Source organism: Octopus sinensis, linkage group LG7, assembly GCF_006345805.1.
Source record: "Octopus sinensis linkage group LG7, ASM634580v1, whole genome shotgun sequence".
Lineage (NCBI taxonomy): Eukaryota > Metazoa > Mollusca > Cephalopoda > Octopoda > Octopodidae > Octopus > Octopus sinensis.
The window spans coordinates 105,874,864-105,889,898 of NC_043003.1; the positions used below are offsets into that span (position 1 = coordinate 105,874,864).

The 15,035-nt window shown below is 36.8% G+C and overlaps 2 protein-coding genes across 3 annotated transcripts in view; one reads left to right on the forward strand and one right to left on the reverse strand.

Annotated features, from left to right (window-relative positions):
• LOC115213938 (ER membrane protein complex subunit 10) overlaps nucleotides 1-2,029 on the reverse strand; it is a 30,408-nt gene extending 28,379 nt beyond the window's left edge. The window contains exon 1 of one of the 2 annotated variants that reach the window (XM_029782940.2): nucleotides 1,892-2,029. In XM_029782940.2, coding sequence (XP_029638800.1) covers nucleotides 1,892-1,966 — 75 coding nt within the window. In that variant the 5' untranslated portion in view covers nucleotides 1,967-2,029. The remainder of the gene's footprint in view (nucleotides 1-1,891) is intronic. The other variant, XM_036505073.1, reaches the window with a different exon arrangement.
• A 217-nt stretch (nucleotides 2,030-2,246) lies between these two features.
• LOC115213937 (retinol dehydrogenase 7) overlaps nucleotides 2,247-15,035 on the forward strand; it is a 31,644-nt gene continuing 18,855 nt past the window's right edge. Inside the window, exon 1 of the mRNA XM_029782937.2 lies at nucleotides 2,247-2,571. Within this exon, the coding sequence (XP_029638797.1) occupies nucleotides 2,277-2,571 (295 nt within the window). The 5' untranslated portion in view covers nucleotides 2,247-2,276. The remainder of the gene's footprint in view (nucleotides 2,572-15,035) is intronic.

Genomic DNA, 15,035 nt, shown 5'->3' on the forward strand with positions numbered 1-15,035 from the left:
AAAATTTCAATTTCGTTTTCCACAAACCCACTTGGTTAAGTCTTTGATATTTTAGTGGCTTCAGCACATTCTGAGACACTCTTAATTCACATTTCAAAACAATTTTCAGAAATCCAGTTTTTCTAACCACCCCTTCCTTGTACAACACAAAAATTTAAATGAATTTTATTAATAAGTTTTGAAATGTGAATTACGAGTGTCTCAGAATGTGCAAATTTGTAAACTGATGGGAAATATTTTAAAAAAGATTAATTTTAATCGTGACATCTATTCCGAAAGGATGATGAAAGAGGAGGGGTGGGGCAAGAAGTTTGAAAAAGAAAAAGAATGTGAAGTACATGAATTATAAAATGACATACAACGGTGTTGGGGTGTGAAAATAAAAGAAAAACTCCAAGAAATTCCATTTTATTCGCGACAGCTCTTCCGAAAGTCAACCCTTTCATTTTAAGGAGAGTAGGATGAGATTTGAAGAAGATTAAGCTGTTATTTCTAACACACAGAACGGCCAATACCGGCTTCCTTGTTAGACTTTATATTCTAGTATCACTGAAGGGTTTAATTTAGTGAATATTTGAACTTTCTTCCTTTAAGTCTTACCAACTAGAATAATCTAGATTGTGTGTTGAAGCCTTGTGCTAATTGTAAACCAAATTTAGCAACACCAATTCATCATTCAAATATTGAATTGTTTTCACCTTAATATATATTTTATATAAATATGCCTTTTATCATAAGAGATAATTCAAATATATTTAAGACGACAGCACTTATTCAAAAGGAAGTTAATAAATCACCTTCTTTCTAAATTAAACATTAAATTTCACTGCATCATTTGTAGGAGTGATATTATTTGGTAATTTTAATTATGTATTATTTACAGGCGCAGGAGTGGCTGTGCGATAAGTAGCTTGCTAACCAACCACATGGTTCAGTCCCACTGCGTGGCATCTTGGGCAAGTGTCTTCTGCTATAGCCCCGGGCCGACCAAGGCCTTGTGAGTGGATTTGGTAGACGGAAACTGAAAGAAGCCTGTCGTATATATGTATATAAATATAAAAGTGTGTATATGTTTGTGTGTCTGTGTTTGTCCCCCTAGCATTGCTTGACAACCAATGCTGGTGTGTTTACGTCCCCGTCACTAGCGGTTCGGCAAAAGAGACTGATATAATAAGTACTGGGCTTACAAAAGAATAAGTCCTGGGGTCGATTTACTCGACTAAAGGCGGTGCTCCAGCATGGCCGCAGTCAAATGACTGAAACAAGTAAAAGAATAAAAGAGTAAAGAGTGTTAATAAAATAACTATACATATTATCACTGTTATTATTGGTTTTAGCCATAGGGCCTGTTTGGTGATCAACAGCTGATTTATAGGTTGTTTTATATAAATGAAATTTTGGTCATCTCAGAATGTTCAGAGATTTATAAATGGTATAATTATGAAAAACGGTCAGTTTATTTTAATGATAAGTTTCAATGTATGAAGAATAGGACAGCAAAAAAGCCGGTTTGAACCCTTTTTTGGGGGACGAACAATCAGAAAGGATCTTTTCAGAAATATGAATAAATGATGGAATAAGGTTAAAAAAAAAAAAAAAATTGGCGGAATTTTGGAATATCTATTCTTTGAAGTCCCATATATTATGGGAGAAGGAAAAATTACAAAAGTTGGGGGCTAAAAAATTGTAAAAACACTGAAAATTTTAAAATAAAAATGATTTTTCCGAATTTCAATTTCCGTCACTTTTAGCAGAAAACTAAAAGACAGGAAATATTAGGAAATGAAGGGGAAAAACTAGCGTTATTCTTTGCCACGACGTATGGGAATTGAGGGGAGAGCTTCTCGAAAACTCTGCCAAAAATCAAAGATGAAGTTTAAGATTTACTTACAAAAGATGAGACAAAATTTAGAGAAAATATTAAGAGAAGAAGACACAACATGTTTACATCGAAGTAAGCTGCCATCTTGATTAGCGCAGCCTACTTTTCTGAACCAATCAAATAACGCGTAACATATGAATTCTTAAACCTCGTCCAATCAACGTTGACGTTACAAAAGCTAAATGTTCATCTGAGAAGGATGGCTGAGAAGGTTCCATAAGTATTTCTAGCAAGGTGCTCGATTTGTATCGCTGAAGTTTTTCCCTCGAAGATGTTGGCGATGATGCTTACAAAGCTCACAATAAACCTGAATTAATTCATTTACTTTCTTTGGTTCACAACTATAAGATCAGACCAGCGGAACAAGTTATTATTTCATTCAATTTAATCCAGAATGGATTTCGATCTTACAGGCGAAAACAGCGACTACATGTTCTACTCGTTGCTCTACTGCAGTGTTACCATCGTATTTGCGACGGCAGTGCTAACTAAATTCCTCACCAATGAGATCCGTTTCGGTTTCCGCTCTTTTTTAAGTTTGGTTACCTTGTTTCTCGGCGAACCATTGTGCCAGTTCCTTGTCAAAGGTCCCCACGGAGTCGGAACCTTCGCCCTCGCTTGTATGCTGGTCTACTGGATTCTACCAGCGAGCCGCCTCCCCGCTAAAGACAAAGTTGTCCTCATCACTGGTACGTATATCTAAACCCATTTCCACCGATTTTCTTAAGACAGGCACTTACCTATTTCTTTATTACCCACAAGGGGCTAAACATAGAGGGGACAAACAAGGACAGACATAGGTATTAAGTCAATTACATCGACCCCAGTGCGTAACTGGTACTTAATTTATCGACCCCGAAAGGATGAAAGGCAAAGTCGACCTCAGCGGAATTCGAACTCACAACGTTCTATTGAACTTACCGACGTTCTATCAGTGCAGTGCCATGTTTTTAATTCGTTTCCTTTTTATTAAAGCAACTCCTCAAGGAATTAACATTGACCAATTCTGTGGCCACTGGCATGTATTTGAATAACAGACGAGTACAGGTATTTGCCATATATAGTCTGAAGATTCCCAGTCCGGGATGAAACAGCGGGTCTCTGTGAGACATCGCCTCTTCAAATTCCCACAGTAAATGTTTACTCTCTGAAAGCACCGAGTTCTCTCTGGGGTTGTGCAAGCCGTGGTGGCCCTTCTTTCTCCCTCTTTCCATGCACGGTTACGTTCATGTTTGGATATACAAACGGAGAACAACTAAGGCTACATAGAACAGAGCTTATTTATTTGTTCCAAGTTGATAATTTACTCCATTGCTAGCCAGAGTTTGTTTCAATTTCTGTACACGTGAAGAGCATCGGAATGGAGCACAAGTTTCAAACGTGTGTGTGTGTGCGTAATATATATATTTATATAGATAAATAAATAAAACATATGCATATATACATACATATATGTATGTACCTACTTCTACATGTATATATACATGCATATATGGGTACAGGACACCAAAAAAAACTCGAACACAATGAGAAACGAAAACATAAACACAAAACCGAGGAAATGGACATTTTTTTAAACGAAAAAATAGAGTACAGGACATACAAACAAGGAAAATTCCCCTTCTTCAGTCGCTTTATATATATATATATATACTTTATTTTAAAGCAACAGAAATAAAACAAAAGCTGTTACTCTGAGTAACAGTTTTTGTTATATTTCTTGCTTTTAAATAAAGCATATTACTCTGCCTCTGGTATTTGAGTACTCTTTTTTCCACCTTGTGCCTACTCCGGTATGTATGTTTCCCCCTTCATTTTACACTCTGTATTTTGTGCTCCATGTAAATATGTCTCAAGCCTGTATTTACGACGAGCTTCTTTCATTTTCTGTCTATTCACTTACAAGGCTTAGCGCGAGGCGATAATAGAAGTGGGATAGAACCCGGAACATTGTTGTTAGGAAGCAAACTTCTTACCACACAGCCATGCCTATAAAGGTTATGAAATGTTTTAACCTTTTATTTTTAAGCTCTAATTTTATATATATATATATGTGTGTGTGTGTGTATATATATATATAATATATATATATATATATATATATATATATGTGTGTGTGTGTATATACAAATTGAGATAGGGGTTGTAAATGCAACCCGCTATGGGATAACGTATATCCAATTTATCTTGTATATATATATATATATATATAAGAATGAATGTTTTTATATATAATGAACGTGAAATACAGGAAGGGACGAACACGGAACACAGACAAATCATTCGAAGCCTTCAATCTTCAGTCAGACACCGAATCATCATAGCAAATTTCGGCTGTTCAATTCTGATATTTGCTCCAACTCGGCCAGCCCCAAGAAAAAAAACTAAGCTGTAAGCATTAGATTTCTTGGTAGAAGACAGGAATGTGAACGCACAAGACGGATGTGAATACAAGAGACGAAAACGAAATTGAAAACAGTAATGAAAAAACAAAATGTATATAACGGTGGTTGTCATACGACTTTAGACCTAATTTTATATGGTTCCATTACACCTTTCCTACTGCGTGTTCCCTTGAGGTGTGTATATGGTGTTTGTAGTGCTTGTAGAAATCTCATGCCGCTTTAGTAATAGTTTCAGATCAGGGAGACACGAAGGAGATATTTCTAGTAATTAGTAGAAATAAGTATTTGTAATAAGACACGGTTAGGCGAGGGGATAAGCTTTGATATGGATGAGAAGTTTTGTTTAGAGAATTCTCTTTCGGACGATAACTTTTGAGTTTAATTGTATTTACATATGGCATACGTGACAGTTCTTTCAGACTGGCCGTAGTAAATAAGTTGTATTCTAAATTTGTCGACATCTGAGCAGTAGAACGAATATAAGACACAGAACTGAAAAATTCTCCGATCCGGAGATAGGTAGGGTAAGTTCCATTCTCCAGCGGACAATTTTATATCATTTTAATTCTTTTTCCCAATTTTTTTTTCCTCAAACATAAATGTAATGGTTAGTTTATCTGTCACTAAGGAAAAAATGTTTTTTAACAGCCTCTCTGACTATAGAAGCTTCTTTTTCGGTATTGAGGCTAAAGTTTTATTTTCAGAATGATAAGTGCCAAGAAAATTACCACCAGTTTACTCACCAGAATGTTAATACTGTTTTCATTCTTTTTTTATTCTATTTTTAATGGTAAACAACAAAATCTTGTCGACTTTTGTGTTGTAGTACGCAAAGAACCTAAGCACCCATTGTACGAAGGCATTCTGGATTGGAGCATAATTCTTTATCTAAAATTAGATCACCTAACAAATTAATAGATATTAGGCCTTTATTTACGTTTATTTCAGATTATCACGTTCCACTGCTTTAAAGAAATTTGAAAGAGTCGTATCATGTTCTGATTTTGTTTCACAATAAACTTCGTAAGGTTATTTTTGTTGATAAATCCATTGACGACTCCTTGAAGGACTGAGAACATGAGTCCTGTTACTTGAAAAGGCTTTGATCAAGTTTTTAAATAACACTTGTTAGTACAAACAACATTGCCTCTCAACCATCCAGTCAAACGGATTACCTCGAAGCTCTGTAAAACTGTCAATAATTTAAGAGAAATCTGCGGACCTTTTTTGTTAACGGAATTGACAATAACAACCAAAAGCTGCGCCCACCAAAACTTTTTTTTTTTCATAGAATTTTGAAATTAAATTTCTGTAAGTTTTTTTTACTCTTTCAAACTGGACTGGCGAATTTTAGTTGCAACAGGTTTGCAGTTTAGAGAAATATTTTGATATGGTTTAGTAATTAGTTTTCCAACCACTTATATGTGAGTAAAATCACAAATTAAAAAAAAAAAATTCAGATTCTGTATAAATTAAATTTCCTGTGATTTCTTATCAGCTCAGAGTTATGAAAGAAGAGAAAGTGTTTTTTAAATCTATTTTTGTAGATATTCTAGTTTATAACGACGCCGTGAAATTTGTGCTGTTACTTCAGAATTAGCCAAAGAAACAGCATTTATTTTGGGGATTATATTTCCAGGTTGACAAGGCGCAGGTGTGGCTGTGTGGTAAGTAGCTTGCTAAACAACCACATGGTTCCGGGTTCAGTCCCACTGCGTGGCATCTTGGGCAAGTGTCTTCTGCTATAGCCCCGATCCGACCAAAGCCTTGTGAGTGGATTTGGTAGACGGAAACTGAAAGAAGCCTGTCGTATATATATATATAATATATATATATATATATGTGTGTTTGTGTGTCTGTGTTTGTCCTCCTAGCATTGTTTGACAACCGATGCTGGTGTGTCTACGTCCCCGTCACTTAGCGGTTCGGCAAAAGTGACCGATAGAATAAGTACTGGGCTTACAAAGAATAAGTCCCGGGGTCGATTTGCTCGACCAAAGGCGGTGCTCCAGCATGGCCGCAGTCAAATGACTAAAACAAGTAAAAGAATAAGTGAACATTACGGAAGAACCTGCGTCTTTGAGAATTTTGATAAAAATAATTTTCTCAGTTATCCATGTAACCAGTACCAGAAAGCGCAGTTACCAAAGAAATAAATCCAGATTAAATAACCTTATAAGATACTTTTTTTTTGTGAGGCAGAAGACCGGCCAACCATGGCTCACTGTTCTACCCTTTTTTTTTTTTTTACAGCTTTGACAAAACGTGGCACAGGAATGGATCTTGAATTTGCCACTGAAAAAGCGCTTTCTCCATGTTTAGTGTCTGCTGCGGTAGATTCTTTCAGTCATTTGACTGCGGCCATGCTGGAGCACCGCCTTTAGTCGAGCAACTCGACCCCGGGACTTATTCTTTGTAAGCCCAGTACTTATTCTATCGGTCTCTTTTGCCGAACCGCTAAGTGACGGGGACACCATCATCGGTTGTCAAGCAATGCTAGGGGTACAAACACAGACACACAAACATACACACATACATATATATATATATACATATATACGACGGGCTTCTTTCAGTTTCCGTCTACCAAATTCACTCACATGGCTTTGGTCGGCCCGGGGCTATAGCAGAAGACACTTGCCCAAGGTGTCACGCAGTGGGACTGAACCCGGAACCATGTGGTTGGTAAGCCAGCTACTTACCACACAGCCACTCCTGCGCCTATTGCTCAGATTACATTTATTATTATTTATAGGGCCTCGGAGGAACATCAAGCATTTGACACGATTGTGTATTAAGTTGATCTTGTTCTAAAACACCTTGCCTTTTGGATAGATGGCTCAAGCTTGACGCTTATCCATTTAATTTAGTCAATAAAACTTATGTATCTCTTAATATATTGTTACAATTTCCGTGGAAAAGCTACAAATAACTTTTGAAGTCGCCAGGGGGTCCGCATCAATTTACGCAAGTACCTAATATTTCAGCGTGTCATCAATACCAAATCAATCAAAATACTGATTTGATACCTTTATGATGTAAGGGACATAACTGCGGTTACACAGAAGCAGCTCTTGCAAAATTCCACTGACTTTTTCTATTATTGCAGCTCAGTGTATTTTTAGAACTTATATATATCTTTGGTTCTAGATCAGCTTTGTTTGAATAGAATTATTGATTAAAACCATTTCATTCGCGGTCATCTTGTCTATTATATAAAATCCGTTCTGTCTGTCTGTCTGTGTGTGTCTTCTAGGATCTCGGGCATCCTCCATTCGATTGCGCTCAAATTTGATGTGTAGATACCAACGGTATCAGGGCGTGTATAAGTCTTGAAAAAATTACAAAAATCGATTCCAGGTGAGAATGCGATCGATAAAGCCGTGGGAACGGGCATTTGTAAATTTGTTTTTCTTGGAATAGAAAAAGTCTATCTTTATTTCTTCTTTTGCTGGTGTCTCAAATTTAGATTAAATCAGTGTTTCTCAAAGGGGAGGCCTATGGGACGGTTGGACAAGTTGTTTTGAGAAAATTTGGTTTAAATGTTTGACAACTCAGCACCGTCCATTGGATGTTTTGCTCGTATATATATATATATATATATATATATATATATATAAATAAAAATCTTTGTTAAATCTTCGTTCAGCTCCATTTCTTCCTACACTAAATATATAAAACTTCAAATTTCCGCACTAAGGCACGGATTTTAGGCCCCATGGTCGTAACCTCAACCGTGCTTTTTCTGTTGTGATTTTTGCTACCCAGGTGTCAGTTATCATTTGAATAATCCGTAATAAGATAATTCATTTATCTACTTCAATATATATATATATATATATATATATATATATATATATATATATATAAATTAGAAATGGAAAACAAAACAATAAATTGAACAATTAAATAATTTAATCATTAAATAAATTCAATTCAATTTTATTATCTGATACAAATGACACATCTCATAAATTACAGCTGTTTCAACTCCATTAATAAAACCAAGTTTTTCAAGAATAATAAATTACTGTTTACATATAACGAGGTTTCAACAGATCAACTTATCTTCTTAAAATAACTCATGAAAAAAACGGTATTTTATTCTTGGAAAACTTGTTTTTATTAATGGAATTGAAACAGCTGTAATTTATGAGATGTCATTTGCCTTGTATAAAGTAATAAAATTTTATTAAATTTTATTATTTAATGATTAAATTTTTTAATTGTTTAATTTGTTTTAGTTTCCATTTCTAATTTATATTATTATATTGATAAACTATGTTTATTTATTTATTTACCTGTTTGTTAAGAGTGATAGTTCATAACATTGTTATCGATATAGGTAAAAAAAACCCAATAAATTCTTTGGATATTTAATATCCCTCATGTGGTTATTTAACACCTAGCTAAATTGTTATATATATATATATATATATATATAATCCAAGATCAAAACCAAAATGGAATTTGTAGTTGTGGCTGATGCCAGTGCCGCCTGACTGGCACCTGTGTTGGTGGCACGTAATAAGCACCATTCAAGCATGGGTCAATGTCAGTGCCGCCTGATTGGCTCCCGGTGCTGGTGGCATGTAAAAAGCACCATCCAAACATGGTTGATGCCAGTCTCCCCCTGACTGGCTCGCATGCCAGTGGTACATAAAAAGCACCCACTACACTCTCGGAGTAGTTGGCATTGGGAAGGGCATCCAGTTGTAGAAACCTTGCCAGATGAGATTGGAGCTTGGTGCAGCCTACTGGCTTGCCAGTCCCCCAATCAAACCATCTAACCCATGCCAGTATGGAAAACAGACATTAAACAATGATGATGATGATATATATGTTTATGGCATATTGTCAGACCCCAGAACCTGTTGGCCTCTTCTGAAGAGGTCTTAGGCCAAGAGATTTTGGGCTCTGATCATATGCCATAAAGGTAAACCCTTTATGGACAGGAAACCCAGGATAATCCCATAAACAGGTCTTGCTCATATATATATATATATATATATATATATATATATATATGGGACTACTTTACCCAATGCATAATCTTTGGCAGCAAGATATATTTTTGAGGGAGATTTAGCTATCTTTTCTACTAAGTTGAGCAACTGCATAGAAAGCTTCCTTGTTGGTTTGCTAGAGCTATTTTACATCTATTAATACCTGTGATATACAGGTAAGAGTTATGCTTGCAACAAGGCTTTATCTAAACAAAAGTATCTTTGTGTCTTACATAAGGTGTTAATGTCACAAAATTGTTTAGAGTAGTTTTTATTTTTTTTGAAGTGTGGTTTGAAAGTATTGTACGAAATAAGGAAGAAAGAATTATAATATTCTTCAAATTTCCTTGTTTAGTACTTATCTAATTTAACATTTGGTAAATGTGTCTTTTTGCCTGTTGTTACCAATGCCTGAATAAAAATTTAAAAATTATAAAAGGAAAGATCAATCAATTGATAATAAACTGAAATACAATCAGTCCATATGTTGGCAACATGATCCTCCCAATGTACAACAAATATTTATTACAGCAAGAAACGTGTGCTTGTCTTGCTATCATCTTTAGCCTCTCAACACCTGGCATAAAGCCACCTCCTCACCCACCTCCCAAATCCTCTCTCCGTCACATAGTTGAGAGGTTTTTCTTTTCCTTTTCCTGTTCTTGCAAGTAGTGCCAGGGATGCAAGAAAAGCACCTAGTGCAGTGGTTGGTGTTAGAAATGGCATCTAGCCATAGAAACCATGCCAAAACCGACACTGGAGCTTGGCACTGCTTTGCAGCTTGCCAGATCCTGTCGAACCGTCCAACCCATGCCTGCATGGAAAGTGGATGTTAAATGATGATGATGATAATAGTAATGTAGAGTACTAAAGAAATAAACGAATCTTTCAAAGCTGAACTTGTGCATGCTAAATTTAAAATCCATAATTCTGGTTGAGCTGATCTGCTGTGAAAAGCCAAGAATCCTAATGTTTTGAACAAACCACTTTGTTGGAGGGAGAATAAGAAAAAGTGTCTCTCTTTTCAGTGAAGGGTTTTATGAATTTATCCTGATTTACAAGCTTTGCTAAATAATTTTTGCCCTCCTCTGCTCAGCAGAAATTATTTGCCGTCTTTGTGTGTGTTTTGTAACCAGTCCAATGTATCAATTCTTGAATTAACCCTTTCGATACCAACCGGCTGAATCAGCCTCTGGCTTGTTTGCAAAAGTTTTGAATTAAAATCTTCCACCAAACCTTAGTCACAATTTATGTTCCTAACACTAGCTGAATGATAACTAAGTTATTTTACTAAATTCTTTGTTATATATATTCTTTACATGTGACATATTTGTCCTCATCTTGTTTGTTGTTAACACAACGTTTCAGCTGATATGGCGTAGTGGTTAAGAGTGCGGGCTACTAACCCCAAGATTCTGAGTTCGATCTCAGGTAGTGACCTGGATAATAATAATAATTATAATAATAACATCGAAAAATACCTTAGGAATGAGAACCCAGGTTTGAAATTTCCCCAAGGCACCTGATGAAGGCTGGAGGGTATATCAGCCGAAACGTTGTGTTAACAACAAACAAGAAGAGGACAGATATCTGTCAAATGTAATTAATGTACATAATTCCTCATCTCTTAAGTATAGAACTGTATTTGTTATATTTAAAATTAATTGAAAGAAATACAGAGCATCTCAACAGAAATATGGTAACAAAAGGGTCAAACAATTTAGAAGAAAGTGGGTATTACTATACATGCTTTTCACAAATCATCTAATCTATCTTTCATCCACTCTACTGTTCATCCACCACTACTACCACCACCACAACCATTACTACTACTACACACACACACACACACACACACACACACTGTTTTGAAGCAACTATTTCAGAAACTTCTCAACATTATGTAAACCTTTAGATTTCATGTGTTTAACAGGATGTCCCGTGTCCATGTGTACGTAACTAAATGATTTCCAATAGCTTAAACAAATTGTGTCCCACAATGTTTAGGAAGGGGGTTAGGGTATTCAGGTAGCAGGTACACATTTACTGGTTTTGATAGGGATTCAATGGAAAAAAAAAAATTACCAAAAAACGAAAAAAAATCTCCCTCAGTGCTACCGTTAATAATAATGACTTTATATCTTGGTTAAAGTGGGGTCAGGAACATGTCAGAATGAATTGACCTTATTACGTGGTACTTATTTTCTTGAACCCATTTTCAGCCTAACTGCTATGTCTACCAATAGTAATAATGGTTTCAAATCTTGGCACAAGGCCAGCAATTTTAGGGGGGAGGAAGTAGTTGATTTATCAACCCTAGCACTTATAATTCTATTTGTTTTAGTCATTTACTGTGGCCATGCTGGAGCACCGCCTTTAGTCGGAACATTGATCCCAGGACTTAGTCTTTGTAAGCTGAGTACTTATTCTGTCGATCTCTTTTGCCGAACCGCTAAGTTGTGGGGATGTGAACACACCAACTTCAGTTGTCAAGTAAGGGTGGTGGAGACACACAAACATATATATATATATATATATGATGGGCTTCTTTCAGTTTCCATCTACCAAATCCACTCACAAGACTTCGGTCAGCCTGAGGCTTCAGTAGAAGACACTTGCCCAAGGTGCCATGCGGTGAGACTGAACCCAGAACCATGTGGTTGGGAAGCAAGCTTTTTAACCATACACCCACTCCTGCCCTTTGACTGGCACTTATTTTATTGACCCTGAAAAGATGAAAGGCAAAGTCGACTTCACTGAAATTTGACCACAGAATGTAAAGGCAGACGAAATGTCGCAAAGCATTTTGCCTGGTATGCTAACCATTGTGCCAGCTCACCACAATAATAATAATAATAATGGTTTCAAATTTTGCCACAAGGGCAGCAGTTTGGTGGGTTAGGGGGTGTTGTTTACATCGACCCCAGTGTTCAACTGGTACTTACTTTGTTGACCCCCAAAAGGATGAAAGGTAAAGTTGACCTTGGCGGAATTTGAACTCAGAACATATCAAGACAAAATAAGCATTTCTCCTGGCGTGCTAACTAATTCTGCCAGCTCACTCTTTAATAATAATAATAATAATCATCATCATCATCGTTTAACGTCCGCTTTCCATGCTAGCATGGGTTGGACGGTTCAACAGGGGTCTGGGAAGCCCGAAGGCTGCACCAGGCCAGTCAGATCTGGCAGTGTTTCTACAGCTGGATGCCTTTCCTAACGCCAACCACTCCGTGAGTGTAGCGGGTGCTTTTTATGTGTTACCGACACAGGTGCCAGACGAGGCTGGCGAACGGCCATGCTCGGATGGTGTTTTTTACGTGCCACCGGCACGGAGGCCAGGCGAGGACGGCACAGCCACGATCGGATGGTGTTTGTTACGTGCCACCAGCACGGAGGCCAGTCATTGCGGTACTGGCTACAGCCACGTTCGGATGGTTTTCTTATGTACCACCGGCACTGGTACCACAAAACTACAAATTCCATTGATGTTCACACATGTATACATGCATTTTCATGATGTTGTGTGTGTGCATATCCATAATATATACCAAATGTTACCCTCTACTGAATCACTTTGGTCACTTTCATCTTTAAGTTGTTCACTTTTGTCATTTTTGGAATTAATTTCTTGGGTGGTAGAATAACTGTTTTCCCCAAAATTCACTACTTGTTTAAAATGTTTCAAAATGCTCAGGAATTTTCAAGTAATTTCACCAGTGTGGTAGCCAGAAGGTTTTGAGGTAGCTGTCTTTCTTAGTTAATTCTTAGTTAATTCCACATTCTACAAGTACATCTGGTATAGTGTTGGCTAAAAAAGTCAATAAAGTCCCATTAAACGGTGGAGTTTCCAGATTAATCCTTAATCCAGCTGTAATCTATTCAGATTACAGCTGGATTAAGGATTAATCTGGAAATAAAATAAGTGCCAGTCAAAGGGCAGGAGTGGGTGTGTGGTTAAAAAGCTTGCTTCCCAACCACATGGTTCTGGGTTCAGTCTCACCGCATGGCACCTTGGGCAAGTGTCTTCTACTGAAGCCTCAGGCTGACCAAAGTCTTGATTGCATCTGGGAAATTGTTAACTCACAATGACGAAACTCAATGAAGTTCTAATAATCACTGTATTGCATGCGTTTAAGCCCTTCAAAAATTTAAACCAACCATATCCAACCTAAATCTTCTACTGGTTTGCTTTCAAACCAGCCAGCTCTGGCCTCTCACACCTACCCTGCAATGTCATTTTAAAAATAATCACATCACGCCGGACTGGCTGTGTGGTAAGTAGCTTGCTAACCAGCCACATGGTTCCGGGTTCAGTCCCACTGCGTGGCACCTTGGGTGAGTGTCTTCTGCTATAGCCCCGGGCCGACCAATGCCTTGTGAGTGGATTTGGTAGACGGAAACTGAAAAGAAGCCTGTCGTATATATGTATATATATATGTGTGGGTGTGTTTGTGTGTCTGTGTTTGTCCCCCTAGCATTGCTTGACAACCAATGCTGGTGTGTTTATGTCCCCGTCACTTAGCGGTTCGGCAAAAGAGACCGATAGAATAAGTACTGGGGTTACAAAGAATAAGTCCTGGGTCGATTTGCTCGACTAAAGGCGGTGCTCCAGCATGGCCGCAGTCAAATGACTGAAACAAGTAAAAGAGTAAAGAGTATATCCAACCTAAATCTTTTACTGGTTTGCTTTCAAACCAGTCAGCTCTGGCCTCTCACACCTACCCTGCAATGTCATTTTAAAAATAATCACATCATTGAAATCTTGAAGCTACGAGATAATGCATGACTACTTCAAAGCAGCAATGCAGTTTTATATTTAACCCTTTCGTAACTGTATTTATTTTGAGATGCTCTGTGTTTCTTTCAATTATTTAAAATATAACAAAGAATTTAGTAAAATAACTCAGTTATCATTAAGCTAGTGTTAGGAATATAAATTGCAAGTAGGGTTTGGTGGTATGTTTTAATGCAAAACTTATGAAAACAAGACATTTGTACTACAGAGCCAGAGCCGGATTTGGCCAGGTTGGTAACAAAAGGGTTAAGAGATGAGGAATTATGTACATTATTCACATTATTTACATTTGACGAATATTTGTCCTCATCTTGTTGGTTGTTAACACAACATTTCGGTTAATATACCCTCCAGTCTTCATCAGGTGTCTTGGGGAAATTTCAAACCTGGCTTCTCATTCCTAAGGTATTTTTCGATGTTATTATTATTCAGGTCACTGCCTGGAATCAGGCTACTAACCCCAAGATTCCGAGTTCGATTCCAGGCTGTGATCTGAATAATAATAATAATAAAATTAATATTAATAACATTGAAAAATAGCTTAGGAATGAGAACCTAGGTTCGAAATTTCCCCAAGACACCCGATGAAAGCTGGAGGGTATATCAGCCGAAATGTTGTGTTAACAACAAACAAGATGAGGACAAATATCTGTCAAATGTAAATAATGTATTTCAAAGCAATGTGAATAATTAATGCATTACATTTGACAGACTAATTTGAATACTAAAAGGATAAAGAAGTTTTTTGCAGATTGGTGAAACTGCCTCATCTGATCATATTAAAGCCCAATAAAAATGATTGCTCTTGCTACAAGATCTGGAATTGTAGCTAATAAAGTGGTCACTTTATGCAATATTACCATTATGTTAACCATAACTTCTGCAATATGACTTGCAAGTTTTTTTATGCTAATAATGGTAGTGTGTATGCTGTATAAAGCAGG